The sequence below is a fragment of the Hyperoodon ampullatus genome, assembly GCF_949752795.1.
Source record: "Hyperoodon ampullatus genome assembly, chromosome: 11".
NCBI classification, from domain to species: Eukaryota; Metazoa; Chordata; class Mammalia; order Artiodactyla; family Ziphiidae; genus Hyperoodon; species Hyperoodon ampullatus.
Genome location: NC_136924.1, coordinates 41,459,274 through 41,479,199, shown reverse-complemented (window position 1 = coordinate 41,479,199; position 19,926 = coordinate 41,459,274). Strand labels below are relative to the sequence as shown.

General features: G+C 63.5%; 1 protein-coding gene across 2 annotated transcripts in view; it reads left to right on the top strand.

Moving 5' to 3' along the window:
- Positions 1 to 245: 245 nt before the first annotated feature.
- WNT7B (Wnt family member 7B) overlaps positions 246 to 19,926 on the top strand; it is a gene marked incomplete at both ends in the record, with an annotated part of 49,693 nt that continues 30,012 nt past the window's right edge. Inside the window, one exon of one of the 2 annotated variants that reach the window (XM_079715289.1) lies at positions 246 to 460. In XM_079715289.1, the coding sequence (XP_079571415.1) occupies positions 390 to 460 (71 nt within the window). Of the gene's footprint in view, positions 461 to 4,921; positions 5,005 to 19,926 lie in introns of those variants that run through there. The other variant, XM_079715290.1, reaches the window with a different exon arrangement.

Sequence of the window (19,926 nt, the reverse complement as noted above, 5' to 3'; positions counted from 1 at the left end):
GCGGAGGCCGACAAGTGCGGACACATTGGCCGCCGCAGCCCTCGGCGAGGCGCGCACGGCCCCAGGCGCCTGCGCCCAGTGGAGGCAGCGCCCGCCCGCCGCGCTCGGGCCTCGGCCCCGCCGGCCCTCGTGGGGCCCCGCGGTCACACAGTCCGGCTCCGAAGTTGCGGCCCCCGGCCCAGGTCACTCCCCCAGGCGCACGCGGCGGCGGCGACCCGGGCTCACCATGGTGGCAGCGCGCTCCGAGTGCCCGCGCGTCGCCGGCCGCCGGAGCCGCAGCGCCGGCTGAGAGCTGTCCACCGAAGCCCCCAACTCCTGCCCGTTCCTCGCCCGGCCCGCGCGTCCCCTCCGCCCGCCGCTGTCTATGGCGCAGCCCCCCTCCCTGGATCATGCACAGAAACTTTCGCAAGTGGATTTTCTACGTGTTTCTCTGCTTTGGCGTTCTCTACGTGAAGCTCGGGTGAGTAGCCCCGTGGTCGGGGCCGGTGCCCGGAATCGGAGCAGCCAGGAGGAGCCGCTTCCAGGGTGTCCCCCAGGGGACGTGGGGACCGGAAGGGGGCACGGGCAGCTCTCGGGGATCCGGGGCTGGCCTGCGCGTTGGACGCTCGCCCCGGCCCTGCAGAGACGCAGCCGAGCCCTTTGAGCTGCGGGTATGCCCGAGGGGCGCCCAGCCCAGGGCTGGAGGAGGGAGAGGAGGACGCGCGGGCGGCCAGGCTCGCTGGTAGCGGCGAGCGTGCCCGGCGCGTACTTTCACCTGTTTGGGCTCCAGGCCCCGGGGGTGGGACGCGCCTTCCCTCCCCCGGGCTGCGCTGGGCGCCGAGCCCGGGCCGAGCGCTCGCCGCCTGGAGGGCGCGCCGGGGCGGTGGGCGGGGGGCTTCGGGCGGCCGAGGGCCCCGGGCGGGCGGGGGGCGCGCACCCCGGCAGCGGGCGCGCCGGCCTGGGCACTCGCCACGGCCCTTCGTCTCTATCCATCACCCGGACGTGTTGAAATCACCTTGACAACTCGTCCGGCTGGCTCGGGAGGGGCCGCGCGGGCGGCCCGGCCGCTTCGGGCTCGGTCCAGGCCCCGCGCCCCCGCCCGCCCGGGGCCCTCGGCCGGGCCCCCTCTCGCCGCGCTCCCCCTCGCGCGGCCCGGCGGGCGGGCGGGCGGGCTCCCGGCGGGCCGCGCTCGCTGCTTGCGGCAGTAGCTGCCCCGAGTCGTATTTCCACATTCCTGAACCCAGCCGAGTCCTTACCTGTTGAGCTGCGATCTCCTTTAGACAGAATCTGTCTCGGCCTCGCTCGAAGCGGGGGTGGGCGGGCAGTGTGACCGTGAAGGGGGGGCGGTCCGCCAAGCCCGGGGGGCCCACGGCTCCGCGCCCCGACGCGCTCTGCGTGCCTACTGTGCGCCGCCAAGGGTTGGGGGTGGGGGGGAAGGCAGGCCCGGTCCCGGCCGCGGGCAAAGCCGGTGAACAGCCCCGAGCGAGGGCCGGCGCCGGTGCCGCCGGCCGAGCCGCGGCCTCCCAGGCGGAGAGGTAGAAGCAAACCTGAGAGTAATTTCATCCATTGCCTCTCCATCCAGCGCCTCGTCCGCCATTTTACAGATGGAGAAACTGAGGCCCAGGGCCGGCAGGGACTGAGGCCAGCGGCCGCACAGGCAGGGCTGGAAGCTCCCTGTTCTAGCCTTAGCTCTGCAGGCCTGGGCGGGCGTGTCTGCGGCTGCTGGTGGCACTGTTTATTGTGGGTCTGTTGTAGGCTGTGTCCCTGGGTGTGTGTTTATGGGAGGTAGGGGTGCAGTGTGTTGGGTCTGCTGGGGGTGGGGGTGGGGACAGAGGCACTGTTTTCCGGACCCTCCAGGAGCCCCTGCAGTTACTCCCCCTGTGCCCCCTAATGTAACAGGCACCCCCTAATGAGGCTTGCCTTCTGCTGCCTGGTTCTCAGCACTGAGGCCTTATTGCCTTCTGGCAACCGTGGAGGTGAGTGCTTTTACTCTTCCCGTTTTAAGGACTAGGAAGCGACGGAGCAAGGGAGGCCAAGTCACTGTGCCCGCGAGTAAGCAGCAGAGCTGGGCCGTCCACCTCTGACCGCTCTTCCTAACACCAGCTCCTCAACAGGAGTGTCTGAAAGCACCCCTTCCCCTGGCTGCGGGAAGGACTCTATGGATCCATCCCCACCTCCCCAGCCCGGGACTGTGGAAGGAGCTGAAGGCGGTGCCCGGCCTGGGCTCCCAGGACTGGGGCCAGGGCTCGAGGTTGATGTCACCTGGGGCAGGTTCCCCCTCACCAATCCTTCCTGAGTTTCCTCGTTCCCCTCTGTAAATGGGACCGCAGCTCTGGCCGTTCTGAACAGGATGGCGGCCAATGTCTGAGTAGAGAGAACCCAGTGAGTGAGACCCAGCCCGTGTGCCCAGGCACCTGTGCCAGCCTCTCTGGGAGCGCGTGAGACAGCGAACCAGAGCTCGCTGAGCCTCTCTGTCCTCTGCCCCACCAAGGAGCCCTGGAGGGGGGGACTCCTCCCCCCGGCGTGCCCCCTAAAACATATCTTCTCCCAGTCCTAGGGGGAGAGAAGATGTGGCCTCCAAACACCCCTGCGGAACTACATCCAGGAAAGCCAGAGAGTCAGCCTGGGACCTGCCAAAGGGAGGGAAGGGGAGGGGAGGGGAGGGGACTCAGCCCCTGTCACCACCACATTGGTGGTGCCTGTACTGTAGTGAAGGGGCCTGCTTTCTTTGCAAGCCATCTTGGCTACACAAGGTGGGGAGGAGGGGCAGCTGGGCCAGATGTGACCTAAGGGGTTAAACGACTTGGAAGCCCAGTGCATAAGGACAAGGCTTAGGGAACCATCCCCCCCCCCCCCCCCCCGCTCACTGCTCACTGGGTGGCTTTGGGTGAGCTCTGTATCTTCCCAGCCCACCTTCCCTCATCTGAAAAATGGGGTAACAGTAGCACCTCCTTCACTGGCTGCTGGGAAGGTTAGTCCTGAGGGCCTTTGACCTGGGGGTGGAGGGCGTCCCAATAAAGTCGACCTTTTCTTATTGGTAATGATGATCACAGCCACTGCAGGCACCCGGGGGCTCCTCCAGGTGGTGTATTCCAGGGCCCTGACGAATCCCAGAAGATGGGATTTTAGGATCATAAAAGTTCCAAGGAAATACCTTGAGATTGTATGTATTGGGGGACTATTCCGTGATCACAGCCCCCTTCCCTTGCCCACACCCCCATGATTTGAATTTTCAGGAGCAGCTTCCCTCACCCCCACGTCTACACGTGCAACCCCCACACACATGCCCCTCAGCCCGGGTGCCAGTGCAGATGTGCCGCCTCTGGGGGAGCCCCTGGGCCGCAGGAACGGAGAACTCAGCCCTTGAAACCCTCTTGCGGATCGGGGCTTCAAGAGCAGAGGCACCTGGATTGGGGCAGTTTCAAGACGCACGGCTTTGAGGAGGCACAGTTCCTCACTCTGGAACTGAGCAGCCTCCAAGCTGCAGCCCTGGAGGAGGCCGAGCCAGGGCTGCGAGGAAGCATCTGGAGTGTGGGTACCCTCTGCCCGCTGGAACTGGAGTCATGAAGCCGCAGGAGGAGCCTTGCTCCATGACTGCCTCCTGCTCTTGGGGTTCAGGAGAGGCAGAAGGGCCCAGAGGGATGAAGGTAGGGGAGGCGGCCCCCTCCTCCTGGATGCTGGGGGCAAGTCTCCATGCCACGTCTAGAAGCCAGGAAATCCACTCCCTCTGGGGCCACTGGCCATGTTGCACAGACCTTTCCTGTCTTGTCACCTTCGCTGTTTGTGCCTTAACTCCTGCTTAAGGGATCTACACTGCATCTAGAGAGACATTCATATGTAGCCTGGCTTGGCGGACAATAGGACATGGGACTCAAAGCCTTGTGCTCTGGGCTTTAAAGAAATCACTGGAAGGAGGATTGCTCGGGAAAGTGTGTTCTTGTGGGTGTGCTCCGCCCCACACCTACCCCAGCCAACCCGTCAGAGGAGAGTAGAAGAAGTGAGGTGGGGGAAGCCAGAGTTGGGGGCCTCTATGCACTTGTTGGGGGGGTCTCCAACAAGTGCTCAGCCTGTCTGTCCAAAGAGACTCAGAGGCAGGACCCTGCAGAGACGCCACCGGCGCGCTGGCGCACTGCTGAGCCCTACCACGCTGGGCCTGGTTGGCCATGGCAGTGAGTGCATGCGACCCACAGCCAGTCTCACCAAACCCAGGGGCGCACGCAGGCAGAGGCGCAGCGAACACAGTGCATTTGGGCGCACACACCTGCGGGCTCACAGACGCGCCCACGCTCCCGCAGTCAGGCGCAGGCACATGCAGGCACGTGCACGCACCCAGGAGCACACACTGCCGAGCACAACACCCAGGAGAAGGGCACGCCCCCGTGCGGTTATCCCGCGGTGCCTCCCCCCAGGTGCACCCTCCAGAGCGGGCCAGAGCGGCGTGGCTGGCTGAAGTTGGTGGTTGGGGGGATTGTCCGAGCCAAGGCGGTCTGGGCAAGCCCTGGAGGCGGCTCCCGCCGCACGCTTCGGTCAGCCTCCCCTTTAAAAAACCCGCCCGCGGAGGAGGCGGATGTAGGGGTGGCCCGTCCAATGGCAGCCGCGCGCCTCAGGAGACTTGAAGACGTGAGCCAGAGCGAGCGACAGAGCTGGTTCCGACCGATCGACGGACGGAGGGCCAGACGGCGGCCGAGGCGCACTCGCTGCCCACTGCCCGCTCGCCTCCCGGCACGCCAGCCCCAGCGCCCGCCGCAGCCCCAGCCCCAGCGAGATGCGCGGCCCTGGAGGCGGAGCACGGGCGACCACTGCGCCGGGGCCCGCGCGCTCGGGTCCCTAGCGCCGCGTTCCGCCGCCCTACCTTGGGAGGGCCGCGGAGACCCCGGCCTCAGCTGGCCCACGCGCTCTGCCCGCGGGGCCTGCGCAGCCCCGCCAGGAGCGCCGGCCCATCATGCTCCTGCTGTCGCCGCGCAGCGCGCTCCTCTCCGTCTATTGCCCGCAGATCTTTCTCATCCTGTCCAGCGGCAGCTACCTGTGAGTGCCGCGGGTCACACGCGGGGTGGGCGGGTGGAAGCCCCCCTCCCTGGGCTCCAGCACTGGAACTGGGCGAGCAGGGAACGCGGCAGTGAGGTCCCTGGGCGGGGCGCCGGGTGCCCGGCGCGCGCGGGAGCGGGGGTACTATGGGTCTTCTAGCCGGCCTAAGCCTCCGAAGTTGAGCAGTTGGGGGGGAAGCTGAGGCAGTGAGAAGTTCTGGCTTTGAGGTCAGGGAAAGGGTGGCCCGCTAGAGGCCTGACGGCGCCCGTAGACCTGGCTGCGCGCACGGAGCGCGAGGGCCGGAGGGCGCGCGGGTAGCGCGGAGATACCCTGCGCCTCCCAGCCGAATCCTGGACCAACGGGATCCCCCTCCCTATATAAATAAACGCGGCCCGCACGGCCGTGCCACACTCGAGAGAGCCGAACGCACACATCCGCTCCCCCGCGTACACACTGGCACACACGTGCACGCCGCGTCCCACCAGACAGCACCCAAGCTGTCCTCCGAGGTTGCCGTGGTTTCGCGCGGCTCCCCGCTGCGCCGAGCGGCCCGACCCTCGCCGCGGCCGACTCCTCGTCCGGGGCGAGGAGGGCGCGCAGTGAGCGCGTGCGGCCGGCCAAGGCAGCGCGAGGAGCGTGGGGCGCGGGTGCGTCGGGCCGGGCAGCGCCCGCCGGGCTCCGGGAAGCTCCCGGCAGGGCCCGTCCGGGCCCAGGGAGCCGAGGGGCGCGTCGGCGCAGCGGTGGCTTCCCCGGATTCCTAATGGGACGCATATGCTCTGGCCTCCGATTTAAAAAGACGTTTGATTTATGGAACCGCCGTTTGGGGGAATTTAAGCTGGATGCTACTGATTAAACCTCAGAGCCAGTTCTCCCCCTCTTCTCTCCTCCCCTCCCCCTCCCCCTCCTTTACACGCGGGCCACGTCCGGGGTCGCCTAACGCGGCCAGAGGGGGCAGCCGCTGCCTTCCCGCTCCCCGCGCCACCCCCTCCCCCCGCGCGGCCGCAGTCCTAATAAATCGCCGCGCCCCCGCCCCCTTTTAATAGAGACGCAGCCAATTTCTCCTCCAGCTCCTAGGAAATTACTATCCTACCAGTTTTCCTTCTATAAATAGTCGCGCATCTTGAAACAAAAGTTCGCAACCGCAGCCAGATGCTGCGAGGCCCGCGGTTTCCCGGGCTGTGGGACATAATTACAAGGTCCGGGCACAGAGAGCGCTCCAGGCCCGGCGGGCAGCCCCGGCTGCGGAGGCATCGCCTGGAGTTGGGGTGAGGGGGGGGGCAGGCCGCCCAGGGCAGGGCTCCGAGCCGGGTGGGGAACGCCTGATCATTGGGGACTCAGGCTAGGAAAGTGCCAGGCCAGAAAGTCCTACTGTGGCGTCCCTCCTGGGATCTGGATCGACTCAGGAGGTCTTGAAATCTCAAGCCTCTGGTTCTCAGGGGTCGGAGGTGGAGATCTAGAAGTCTCCCCCTCCCCAGAATCCCCAGCATGTCAATCTTAAGCCTTGCTAGGGAATCGGTAGCTACTCTGCTTAAGAAATCACTTTCGGAGCCAGCTGGCTGAGGTCTGGCGCTAACGGGGAGGTGTCCAGGGGTGGGAAACCAGGAGTCCTCCCCCGGTGGCTTGGAGTAAGAATCTGGGACGAGGAGGTGGGCTCAGGGCTCAGGAGCTGGTGAGAGTGGGATGCCAGGGCAGCAGCTGAGGGGCTCTGGGGCAGGTGGTGGCCAGTACACCTCCACAGACCCTAAGTTTTCCTTTGGGGGTTGGCACCCCAAATCCAGGCCTGCCGTGACTACCATCTGTGCCCACAGAGGCTCGCTCCTCGAGTGTGCACTGCCAGCTTTGTTGGCAGAAATTCTCCTAAGGCAACAGCTTTCCCGAACGTTCCTGGACCAGTGCTGGGGTCTGGAGTGGGTGTGTGTCGGGGGGAGGGCGGTAAGGCAGACTCTGCCCCCTGCCCTGCCTTCAGCAACCCCTGCCCCAGTGTCAGTCCAGCCTGACCTTCAGCCCCAGGGGGAAGAAAGTGCTGATGCCAGCCTTTCCTGAGCAGAAACTAACACCAGCGTTCCCGAGAGGGAGCAAGGGAGGCTCCGGCATCGCTGGGGTTCCCCCACTGTTGGTGGGCATAGGGCTGACTAGGGTTAGGGTTAGGGGTGTAAGATGCCATGGGTGGAAGCAGGTCCTCAGTGATGCAAATGAATGTGAGTGTGGAGAGAAGACCCTGTGAGCTGTCTATGAGCTGAGGCCTGAATGCAGGTGAGGCAGCCGTGCAAAGTACTTCAGTCACAGTTGGGGGTCAGTGGTAAAGCCCATCTCAGTAGCCTTCTCAGAATGCTCCCAAAGGTTGGCCCTGGGGATCTGAGGATGCCAGGGGCAGGAGGGGGCCCTGGGCAGAGGCTTCTTTCTGCTCCAGAGAACTTTCCAGAAGGCATCCATTGCTGGGATCACAAATACTGGCGGACAATTGATCCTGCCCCTTTCATCTGGGCTGCTCTCCCGGCTCCGCATCCTGGGCTGTGGTCCGTGCACAGCGAATCCCAGATGCATGCCTGGGCCGCTGCCACTGATCTGGTCGGACGGGTGTGCTGGCCTGGAAGAGCCCCGAGCCCCTGCCGGACTCTGAGCTTGGCCTGGCTGGCCATCCGAGGCAGCTCCGGCCAGCGCCTCTCTTCACTGTTGTCAGAGCCGGCGCTCTCAGGGCCGGTGAGGATCAGCAAGGGCCTAAGGGAGGGCAGGTGGGGGACTGCAGGCCGAGGGCAGGGCCTGCGGTGCCGGGTCTGCGGGTCTGGGGGCCAGGCTAAGGCCTCGTGCCAGGACAAGGCTGACCTACTGTCCTGGGCAGGTCCCTTCCGGTTTCGGCCTCCCTCTCCCAGATGTGGGGCTGGCTGCAGTGATCCCCCCTGATCTTCCGGTACGAGTTTCTCATGGTGACCGCCGCTCTGGGGACCAGAGTGAGTCATGGTGACGGGGCAGTTACTCACCGACCACCTGGCCGTGGGGGTGAGGGCGCTCACCACTGCCCTGCCAAGGCTGGGCCTCTTCCCGGCTCTGCCGCTGTGGCTTTATTGGTGGTGCCAACCGCAGTTGCAGAAGCCCTGTGGACATGACCCTGGAAGGGGGCTGCTGAATCAGGCCCACTCCCATGGTATCGCAGCCTACGTGGGGGCAGAATGGGGCCACCGGCTCAGGCGGGGACAGGTTGCCCTGGGGAGAAGCAGCTCCTAGCCTAGGAGACTGTGCGTGTCCCGGCACGGGAGGGACTCTGCTGTGTGGCCTCGAGCAGGTCCATGGGCCTCTCTGGGCCTCGGTATGCTTGTCGTCGGTCACTTGGAAATGAAGATCCTTCCAGCACAGGCTCAGGTCAGGCCCATACGCCACTGGGATTCAAAAGCACGTGTGGCTCTGTGGAGGGGTGTGCGCACGGGTGAGCCGAGCTGGGGAACCTGACAAAATCTCAACCCCCAAGGGACCCCCAGCTCAAGATATATGAATAGAACTGCTCTGATCACAGAGAACTTCGACATCATTGACGTGTGAGTGAGGCTCGTCAGCCACTAGTTAAAGGGAGAAGTGGTGCGTCTGGGACATGACTCCTTTGACCTTCTGTGTGTGGGGCGGGAGGGGCGGGAGGGGAAGGTGGGTCCCCCCATGCTTCCTCCCAGGGCTGCGTTAGGCCCTGCAGCTATGTATTGCGGCCCGCAGGAGAAGGACCCATTTTCTAACCAGCTTTCCCTTTGGTCCTTGTGAAGCCAAGGGGCCTGATGGTGACGCAGACGCCAGGTTCACATCACCGTTCCTCCTCTCACTGCCTGGGTGCATCCCATAACCTCAGCTGTGCCCTCCGTACAGTGGGGGCCGTGGGAACAGTAACCTAGAGGGGGTGTGAGACTTCAACAAGCAAATGCTGAGATGAGCTCTGCTGGTTGCCTGGTGTACAGTAAGTGCTCAGAAGATGGGGTTGTTCTCAGCTATTAGGAGCAGGGAGGCTGGCCACCCATGACAGAGGGAGGCCCTGTGTCTGTGCTTGTTCAATGGAGAGTGATGAACTCTCTAGGGGATCTTGGAGGGCTTCCCGGAGGAGGTGACACTTAGACAGGGTTTTGAAGGATGGATAGGAGTTGCCCAGACTAAACAGGAGCACAACAGAGACTCTTAGAAGAAGGAACGATACTCACCGGCAAACACATCCACCCAGGGTTCCTCTCCAGGGAGCCTCTCGGCATCTTATTGAGGTGGGCAGACAAGAATGTCAGGGTCCAGGAGAGAGGCCCTTTCCTGAGGTCACCTCTGGGTAACAGCCCTCCCGGCTCTGGTCCAATAGCGAGAGGAGTCCCGGGATCTCTGGGGCCTCCGGGGTGGTACAGGCAGCTGTTGGAGGTGCCCTGGAGAGGGGAGGTCACCACGAAGGGGGGTGATTTTTGATTTTTGACGCCCTGACTGCACACTGTTTCATTGGGCTTCTCTGGGGACACCATGGACACAGGTCTGGCAAGTTGCACTCCTTGCCTCTGCCCTCCCCACACACTCGTGTCCCCCCGGAGCCTCATGCCAGCCTTGGGGAGCAGGGGGCCAGGGCTTCTCAGCCTGCGGGGAGCCCAGAACTGGGCTGGGGACCTGGACCAATGCCATGGTCCGACTGCCCTGGAAGGACCCTGCGGGCGGTGGCAGACGAGGGGGTGAGGTGGAGTGGAGGTCTTGGTTGTGGGGATGCAGACCCTCTGTCAGCTCAGGATTTGGGGTATCCAAAACAGGCCCCTCCATGTGGCCTGTGGCCAGCCCCCTAACCTCCTGGGGCCTCGCTCCTCCTGGGGCAGATGGAGGGGCTTCAGCTGGCTCCCTGAGGCCTCCATGTTGCATGGTCCTGGGTCCAGCTCAGACACAGCTCACCTCCCCCCCGCCCCAACTCCCCCAGCAAGGGGACAGGAGGCCGGCGCCCTCCCTTGTCAGATGAAACCCCGGCCCAGGGCTCCCTCAGCCTGATGAAAGGGTCATTGTGTGGTGCGGGCCGCCGGCTGGCCAAGGACAAAACCACCATTTGTCCTCCTTCCCTGGCTCAGGGCAGGGGCCTCCCCTCGGGCCAGCCGGCGGGGTGGGGGTGGGCACAGGTGCGCTCCTCTTCCCTTTCTCCATCTTCCCGGTCTCCATCACAGAGCTGCTCCGCCTGCCCAGGCCCCCTCCCTGTCCTGCTTCCCACCCAGGGCATCCTTATCCTCTGGGCCAGCCCCTCTATTGGCAGGGAGGCAGTGAGCTCTCCAGCCCTGGAGGCATACAAGCAGATGCAGGAGTGAGGGCTTGGGATGATGGGGAAAGGCCTTGCCTGGAAGGAAGCCAGAACTCCTGGTCCTCTGTGTAAGGCAGCCATGTGGTGTTGTTGGCCTGCTCCGTGGATGGGGATGCTGAGGCCCTGGGCAGGTCATCCCACAGCCTCAGCAGCGGAACACAGAGCAGGGCTTGGACCCCTGCCCACTGATGCCTCTCCCAGTTTCAGGCCGGAGCAGGTGGACTCCGAGGCACTGGGGATGCCAGAAGGGCTCAATCTGAGGCTGTGAGTAGAAGACACTAAAATTCTGCAGCCCCCAGGTAGACACTGTTGCCGCAGACCCTGAAGCCTGCCGGCTGCCTGGAGCGGGACTGAGGGGGTACTCCACCCTGCCCAGCAAGCAGCTCCCTGGCATCAGCTGTGGTCTGGAAAAGCCCAAGTCAGCAGCCCCTGGCAGTCCCATCCCAGTGACACCTGTGGGCCTCCATCCCTTTCTGGAACCACCCCCCATGGCCATCCCTGCTCCTGACCTTTCTCCACGTGCCTCCCATGCCAGAGGTATTCCTTGTGCTAGAAAGCCCTGGTGCCATGTCCAGCTGGAGCTTTGAAGGAGCAGGCCCCTGGCAGGAGCCTTTGGAAGGGTTGGTGGTGGCTGGGTTCACCCTCCCCGTAGCATGTGACAGTGCTGCCAGGGTGCCAAGGGCCAGGGTGTCTAGGGATCCAGAGCTGAGACTTAGACCCTCACTGTCCCAGATTGCAAAAGCCTTTCGAATAGGAATTCCTCCAGAACATACTACCTGCCCCCTGGGCCCCTGACTGGGGACACAGGGCTTTGCATTCCACTTCTGCGGGACCAGGTCCCCCTGGAAAGGCTTTCTCTCGTGGGGTGGATGTGCGCGGACATCTGGGGTCTGCTTTGAATCTGCTCCCTCCCAGGCTGCCAGAAAAGGGGAGCTAAACAAGGGCCTCCCACTTGGGAGGAGCATGAAGGTCAGAGCACCGAATAACCCTCTAGGTCATGCTCAACAGGGCTGAGGCCAGATTCGAACCTGGATCTGCCTGACCCTTAGGTCTGTGCTGCCTCTCATGGCATTCTGCTGATGCAGGTTTCCTGCCTTCAGCAAACTCCACTGCCTTCTAATTCGCTGCCTGTAACCTCACATGGGTGGAGAAACCAACTAACCCAGCCGGTTAGAATTGTCCGTTGACCAGGAGTCATGAGGCTCAGAGAGAGGACTTTCTCAAGCTCAGGGGCTGCCTCCACATTTGGATTCGGGGTCAGAGGGACAGCTTTCCTGGTAGGTGCGGGGGAGCCGAGAAGCCCTCAGATTCCTGCCCTGGGTCCCTCCCTGCCACGGGCCCTGACCTTTTTCCTCTGAGACCGGCTTGAGCAGAGAGGAGGTGGCCCCAGCAGTCCTCCCCAGCAGTCCGAGCTTGCTCTCCACACCAGCAGCACCCACTGCAGCCCCTGTGCCAGGGGAACGAGACTGGCCATGTGTGCAGGTGTAGTTTGGAAGCCCCCTTCCTTCCCCATGATTATGCAAAGCCCTGTGGTACCCGCAGCAGGAACGCCAGTCCATGTGCAGTGAGGGTAGACCAGGGAAAACCTCTCACAGAAGGTGACCTCTGAACTGGGTCCTAAAGAATGTGCCGGAGAGAAGGAGGATGGCTTGCTGGCTGCAGCAGCGGCAGCCGGATGGCAGGGATGGTGGCGTGGGGGCTGGGGGGAGGGGGAGTGGGTGGCGGCTGGTTAGAGTTGGGTGGGCAGTGGGAGGCGAAGTCAGAGTGCTGGCAGGGCAGCTGCCCCAGGCCTGGGGAGCTGCAGGGCAGGGAAGAGCAGCTTCATCCAGAGCTAAGGTGGGCTCAGGGTGGAGGACAGAGGAGAGGGGAGGAGGCTGGTCCCTCCGGCCGCAGGGGGTGCTGAGAAGAGGGGGCGGATTTCCCCGGCGGGATCTGCAGGGCTGATGGGAGGCCGAGTGTGGGAGGGGAGCCCTGTCAGCACCCAGGCTCAGAGAGGCCAGGCCTGCGGTTGTGGGATTGACCGCTGCCCCCTCCCCCAGCGCCCAGCACAGCACTTGGCGCTCAGTTGGTTCCCAGTAAACACATGTTGGATGGTCAGATGGCTGCTTGTGTGTCTGGGGCTCAGCGAGGCCCACTGACCTGGTCAGGGCCTACTGCCCAGTGGTGGCAGAGGCCTCCAGGTCCCAGGTGTGTTGGCGCAGGTGGACACGGGGTGGTCTGGGTGCCTGGATGACTGCCAGGCTCCCCAGACTCCCATCTTTCCAGGGTGACTGGCTGCGAGTGCTGGGAATTTCCAGGTGCTGCTGACATGCCCCCTCTGGCAGTAGCCAGATCCATCACCTTGCTGTCCCCATCTTCCCGGGCCTGTCCTGTGTCCTCTGTGCCCCGTCTGCCTGGGTTGGGCCCTGCAGCAGGCTAAAGTGCCGACTTGGTGGCCCCAATGGGCCAAGGCCCTGGCAGTGTCCTGGCGGCGGCGTCACCCCTCATGGTGGCACTGCCCTGGTGGTGGAGCATGGTGTCCAGCATGCCCAGGTTCCCAGGGTGACCCTCCTGAGCCTCAGGTCCATGAGATAGGCTGGGATGCCAGGCGCCGGGCCGTCGGGGTGCTCAAGGAGTGTGCACGGGGTGACAGGGCAGGAGCCCAGGGCTGGCCGTGAGGCTGGTGCTGTAGTGCACTGGACAGGGAATCAGCAGCCTTGGGCTCTGGTCACTCACCGTGTCCCCAGTAGTTCGGAGCACAAGGGACTCTGGGTTCATCACCCAGGGCACGGGGGACCCCGGAGACACTGGCCTGGAAATGCCACATCGGGGCTGTGTGGTCAGGCAGGGCTTCACTCCAGGCTGCAGCTCCTGGAGCTGTGTAAGGAGTGGAACCTTCCCCCTGCCCCCCGGGCCCTTCTCCTTTATTTCCTTTTGTGCAGCTCCAGGAGTGAGGCAGGGTCCGAGCGTTGAAGACTCTACGGCCTAGGGAAGTCCTCTATGTCTAGCTTCTGCCTGAGGAGTGGGCATCGGAGGGGAGCCTCTGGCTGACCCCCTGGGCCACATGCTTGTCTCCCATCCTGTCCCAGAGAGGAGCGGAGAGCAAGGGTTTGCAGTCAAGTCTGAGTGTAACCCAGAGCCCACCCCTGACCTTCCTCCTGCGGTCCAACTCCTGTGGGGGTTGGGGGAGGGGGGAAAAGGGGAGGAAGCGGGGGAGGCAGGAGGATGGCAGGGCCGTGGGAGGATGCTGAGGAGACAGACAGGGCCTGGGGCAGAGCCAGAGGCGGGAAGAAAGGCTGCAGAGCCCCGTCCTGCTCTTGGCTCTGATACCAAATCCCTGCCAGGTGGCTGGGGACAAGGAACTGCCCCTCTCCTTTAACCAGGGGCTGGCAGTGGAAGGCAAGGGTGGTGCTCAGGACCCCGGGCCACCTGGGTCAAGCCCTGGGGCCCCCTGATCTCGGGGAGGTGTTCTAGCCCCAGGAAGTGCTCACCGATCGTTCAGGTCATCACAGCCAGGCGTTGTGGGGGGGCATGTGGAGGAGGCTCCTCCTGGGGAGGGTGGGCACCCATCCCAAAAGGCATCCATGCTGAGGCACTTGGCTGGGCAGGCCCTGGTGGCCCAGGAATTCTTGGAGGGAGCAGCCCAGAGCAGTGGGCTGCTTAAAAAGAGAGGTGGGTGGTGAGGGCACTGTGCAGGGGGGTGTGGCCCAGAGGGGATCCCCAGCTTTAATGAGAGCAGAGGGCAGGGCCATGGAATGGGGGAGGGCCTGGAGGGGGCTGGGCTCACTCACGGTCACACTCCGCTCTGAAGTGCTGAGTGGCCCGGGCAGGGTCCCACCCTCATCTGTTCCTGGGAGAGGGACCCTCCAGGATGCCTGCCTGAGGCTTAATGCCAGGGCAGGGACTCAGCCCTGCAGTCCTGCAGAGGGGATGGCTTGCTGCCCACTGTCCACAGGGGCTTGGCCCCCAGACCTGCTGCTCAGACCATATCCGGAGTGGTCGGGAAGGCCGAAGTGCTGGCCAAGCCACTAGGCCCCGAGACTCCCAGCCTGGCCATGGGCCAGTGGGGCCTGCCAGCTTCCTCCCACCTGTTCCGCCCGCCTGTCCTTCCATCCGTCTCTCCTGAGGTTTCAGACTGACATCCTGGTCATCCAGGCCCGCAGGCACCCCCGCGTCCGACAGATCTGGGGCATCGGGGCCGAGGCCAAGGCCCAGGCCAGGGGTCTCATCCCTGCTCGGGCCTCAGTTCACTGTGGGACCTCAGGTGCTCTGGCACCTCTGGATGTTAGTATCCCCACCTGTACCTGAAGTGAGGCGAAAGGTCAGGAGTAAGGCCTAGGGAAGGGCACAGCAGAGGATGCAGGAAGTGTGGCCGTGGCCTGGCCAGGCGGGTATTGCTGAATCTCAGCCCCTAAAGGCCTCCTCAGGAGCCTGGCCTAGATGTGACCATGCTGGGCAGGAGGAAGGGAGAACAGAGGAGAGACCTGGGTGGGCTTCTTGGAGGAGGGGGTACCAAGCTGGGCCTTGAATTTTGCCTGGCTGCTGGAGGGGGGCAGGGTGGCCCTGGAGGGGGAATTGCTGGTCCAGTGTGGTCGGAACTCAGGAGTGTCATGATGGGCCTAAATGCCCAGCAGAGGTCTGGAAGTTTCTGAGGTCAGAGGTCAACGTCCTGAAGTTTTAGGGTCACAATGACTAGGTGAGGTTCCGACTTCACAGATTCGGCGGATGTGGGGGTGGATAGTGGTGGCTGAAGCCCTACCCAAGACCCCCTGCCTGCCACCTGCTTTCCCTCAGGCTGCCTGGTTTCTCACCAGGGTGGGGTCCCAGGATGCCAGGCCAGGAATGCCAGCTATGTGGGGAGGGCGGGCTGGCAGCCGCCCGCCGGGGGCACGAGGGAGCAGGCGGACGCTCTGCTCTCTTCCCCGGGAACGCTGCGGGCAGCGAGCTGAGCGGAGCAGTGGCCTGGAAAGATTGCAGCGGGCAGACCCAGGTGCAGGGAGCCAGCCCGCAGGAGGCCCTGCCCACGAGCATTGGACGGATGGGTAAACTGAGGCTCCCAGAGGCCAGTGAGAGTCAGTGGCTGAGCGGAATTCGAACACAGGACCCCAACCCAGAGAACCTTCTTTAGGATACAGCTGCAGGTACCTAGATTGTCGCTTCGGCCCCTCACTCCGCAGATGGGAAACTGAGGCCAGGGCGGGTGGGGGCGCCAGCTGGGCCCCTTCCTGCCTCCAGGCCTCTCTCCAGGCTGCTTGGGACACCCTCCTCCCTGCCCAGCACCACGGAGCTCCCTGCTGGGTGTCCTCTTGAAGGCTTAGTTTCCTCATCTGTAAAGGGGGCTGGCAAGGCCCACCCTGAAGAGACCCCATGGGGATGAAGTAGGACAGGGTGGGGGACACTGCTCAGGAAGGGTGGTCTTTTTGTTTTGTTGGATTTTTTTTTTCACAAGGGTGTTGTTTTGTCTTGTCGCCCCCATAAGTGCAGGCCCTGTGACTGGGCAGGTTAGGCGACAGGTCAGATGGTCAGGCAGGCTGCGATCAGGCCTGCCCTCTGCACACGCTCCACTCCCCTGCACCGCCTCCGGCCACGTCCCAGGGGGTTCAGGTACTTCCTGACCCAGTAGAGGGAGAAGCCATTTGCCAACAGAGGATTGATTGTGTCCGATTTTCAGATGAGAAAACTGAGTCTCAGAACAGCCTTGGAGTGGCCTTCCTGAGGTCTGGGGATGTCCCCAAGCCCCATGCTTCCCCCAAGCTGGCCTAGAACCCCGGCTGGGGAAGGAGATGAGCAGACTCAAGGCAGATCAGAGCAGGGGCAGGTGGCCTGCGTGCCTCTGGGCCCTTGCACTGGCTGCACCAGCCTCCAGCCTTCTGTTCCATTCTATCCTGATCCATCTGACAGGGGAAGGCTGTGGGGACCCTGCGGTGCCGGCTCTGGGACTGTGATGGTGGCCCAGGGAGTCTGCAGTGTGACCCCAGACTTGGAAGACATTCTTGTCCCCATTTGACAAACAGGAGCACTGAGGCCAGCATGCACCCCTGCCCCCCACTCTGCCCATGGGGCCCTGCTGGGCTCCAGAGCCGGTGAAGAGCCTCTTCCAGGCCATCTGTGGCTGTAACGTTCTGGGCCAACTTCTGCCCACCTGAGGGAGAGGCTGGCAGGGACGCAGCCTTGGGTGGGCGTGGGGGCCAGGTGCCGCCCTCCCAGGTATTTGCGGAGTTACTTCCTGGACAAGTGGACCCCGGCTCGCCTCCCTGGATGATCGCAGATAATTAGAACATTCTTCAAATATTTTGCCGGAGGATGCCTGAGGAGGAAGAATTACAAAGCGCCAGGGCCAGGAGCGTGGGCTGGAGGAGCCCTGGGCAGCTGGGCGGCCAGGGCCAGGCCAGGGATGGGGGCCTGCAGGGAGGCTGGGGATCTGGCCATCTCAGCCTGCCTGTCCCCACCTCCATGGGGGTGGAGGTGCTTACGTCCAAGGGCAGCTCAGAGCCTGGCTGGGTGCTGGGCAATGTTGGGGATCCCCCAGCTGGTGGCGGTGGCCAGACCCTGCCCCAAATGGCATCAGGAGAAGCCTGAGGGGGTCAAGCACAGAGTCCTGGCTCCCTGGGGGTCTGGTGGGTGGGAAGGCCTCTCGGAGGAGGGTCTCTGCGGTGGTGCGATCAGCAGGTCTGGGAAGAGGACCTGGAGGGTGAAGGTGCAGAGGCAGAAAGCCGAGTGTTGGAGGGTAAGAGTGAGTGGTGGGGTGTGCCCGGGGCCAGCCTCCTGAGTGACAGCACCCAGGGCCAATGAGGAGCAGCCCAGGGCTGGGCCGGGAGGCCTGGCTCAGGCCCTGAAGCCATGTCCTGCTGGTACGGGGGCAGGGCGGAGGGGCAGACTGGGGGTGGGGTGGGCCGCCCCAGAGGGCAGAGGGAGCCGTGGGCTGCTGGCGGGAAGCCCTCTCTCATCACTGCTCACCTTCCCAAAGGTGGTCCAAGCCTCCTCCCCAGGAGGAAAGCAGGATGTCCCCCAGCGACCCCCTCCTGGCTCCCAGGGCTCTGGGAGGGGTCTGGGGTGTTGAGGCCCAGTGGGCTCAGTCATGAGGTCCGGGTTCCGGAAAGTACTTAGATCCTAGTCTGCCCCATGGAGTGCTGCCCAGTCCTAGCCTCGGGAACATGCCCAGGATTCTGTGGTGGGTTAGGGGCAGGGCCCTGGGGAAGGGTGGGCTGCATTAGAGCTGGTGTTCTGTCCAGTGAGAGGGTGCTGAGGGGGAGGGTGCTGGGGGTCCATGCCGTGGTAGGCCGTTTGCCCTCTGCAGGGGCATCTCTATCCTGGGCTGTGGTTTGTGGGGTCGCTTGTTCGGGAATTTGTAGGAGAAACGAGATGCTGAGGTGGAGGTGCCTGGCTCCTGCGGCCACATCCGTGGCCATAGTTTTAAGGCCCCGTGGACAGATCAGATGGCGCGAGGCTTCCTCTGGGCCTGAGAGACTGTTCTGTCACGTGGACGCAGGCTGGCAATGACGCCACTTCTCTCTGGCTCTTTAAGTAGGAAGACAGGCAGATGCCAGTGGATCAGTGCCCTATCGAGGGCACTTTGGGGTGGCTTCACTCCCGTAATCCCGGCACCCTGCCCACATCCTGGGACTCGAAGTGCTAGGCCCTCATCCGGAGGCTGACATTTTCTCAACAATATGTAAAGTGGGGATAAAATCTGCCCTTTAACGACCTGTAACAGTCAAAGAGAAAATGGGGTGCACCTGGGTCCCCCGCCCTGCTGAGAATGCGCCAGCTGCAGTGTCCTGCTCTCCATGCGAGCGGGGTCGTTGTCCCCAGGAGGCCCCGGCAGCTGTGTGCGAGCTGTCCTCACGAGTCCCACTGGCTGATGCGTCTGTCTGTCACTCATTCGGCAGCTCCACGGTGACCACTGAAGCTCAGCTGGGCCTGGCGCAGGCCAGGCAGACTGCACGGTGGGGAATGAGATGGGCCACCACCCTGGAGCAGCATGCGGCCTACGTGGGGAGGGCCTGGCACAGGTTTGGGGGCCTCCTTCAGCAGCCCCCCTGGGAGGTTCCCCCCAGTGTAGCTGGGTCCCAGTGCAGCCTCGTGCCCCCAGGGACCGATGGGGGAGGATGGTTCTCCAGGTGGACAGGTGACCCCTCGAATTGTCTTTGAGGGTCAGGGACGGGGTGATGAGACACTGACCGGTCTGGGGCCAGGATGTATGGGTCCTGGTCCCGGCTTCCTCCCTCCCTCCCTCCCTGAGCTACTCAGCAGGTGGCTGGACCTTCTGGACCTTTCAGTCCTTATTCTGAGGAATAACACTAATAATTATAATTATTTTCACAACATTTGCCCCCCGTCCCGCCACTGAGGGGACCCCTGAGCCCAGAGTCCAGCACACAGTAGGTGCTCATGCCACCTTGAGTCCAACAGCATGAGGGGTTTAGGTTAGACTCCTAGCTGCTGGGGCAGGTTTGGAGGGCGTTAGCTCCTGAACGAAGCAGGGGTGTCCTACACAGAGACAGGGAAGGACAGGATGGCTCTAATCCTGAGCATTGGTGAGACACTGGCTCCCCCACTTGACCCCTCTTGGGTCCTCAGGGTCCCCGCTGTTGTTTCCCAAGGAAGAGCCCTAAGGCTGGGCCATGGCAGGACTGGCGCTTGGCCTAGACAGGGGCCCTAGCTGGGTGGCACTGGGCAGAGGCTGCCCGTCAGGGTCTGGCCCCACTGGTGGGCCCAGCTCCTCGGGGCAGAGGACAGCTAGCAGGTGGGCAGCTCTGCCCCCTGGCCCCGAGTGCTGCCCGGGGGCAGGCTAAGAGCAGGAGGGCTCTGCCTGGTGCGGCCCCACTCATGAAGGGCTCCCTCCAATCTCACGGTCCTCAGGGTCTCCTGTGCCCACGCTTCTTATTGCCCTGGGAGCTGCTGAGGCAGCCTGCCTCTCTATTCAGGGTTCCCAGAGGATCAGGGCCCAGGGGGGACAGGCTGGCAGCATCTGTGGACAGAGTCCAGGCAGAGGCAGAGGGCGGCAGGCAGGCAGGGGGCAGCCCTCAGCAGAGCCAGGCTGGGGATGCCCTTTGATCCCCCTGCCTCTGAGCCTGGGTTTGGGCTGTGCTCTGGCCTAACCCAGCTCTGCCTGCAGGGGGCGGGGGCCCAGCCCACAGCAGCCCCCAGGCGCATGTGCTGCAGGAGGGGTTAGCACCCCTCAAGGCCGGGCACACAAAGCATCCAGGAATGATTTTTAATGTTCACATTTTATTTCTTAATTGTGCTTTCTTTTTTTTTTTTTTTTTTTTTTTGCGGTACGCGGGCCTCTCACTGTTGTGGCCTCTCCCGTTGCGGAGCACAGGCTCCGGACGCACAGGCTCAGCGGCCATGGCTCACGGGCCCAGCCGCTCCGCGGCATGTGGGATCTTCCCGGACCGGGGCACGAACCCGTGTCCCCTGCATCGGCAGGCGGACTCTCAACCACTGCGCCACCAGGGAAGCCCTGTGCTTTCTTTATTTTAATTTTTGTAAGAAAACTTGGAGTTTGTATTCTTGCCTTGTTCTGCCAGCCCTGTAAACTTTTGTGTTGCAGCAGTTTACTTTTTTGTAGAGGTATAACTTACGTAAAGTGCAGAAATCTCTAGTGGGCATTTTGATGCCTTTTCATCTACGTGGGCACCTGTGTAACCCCTGCCCAGCTC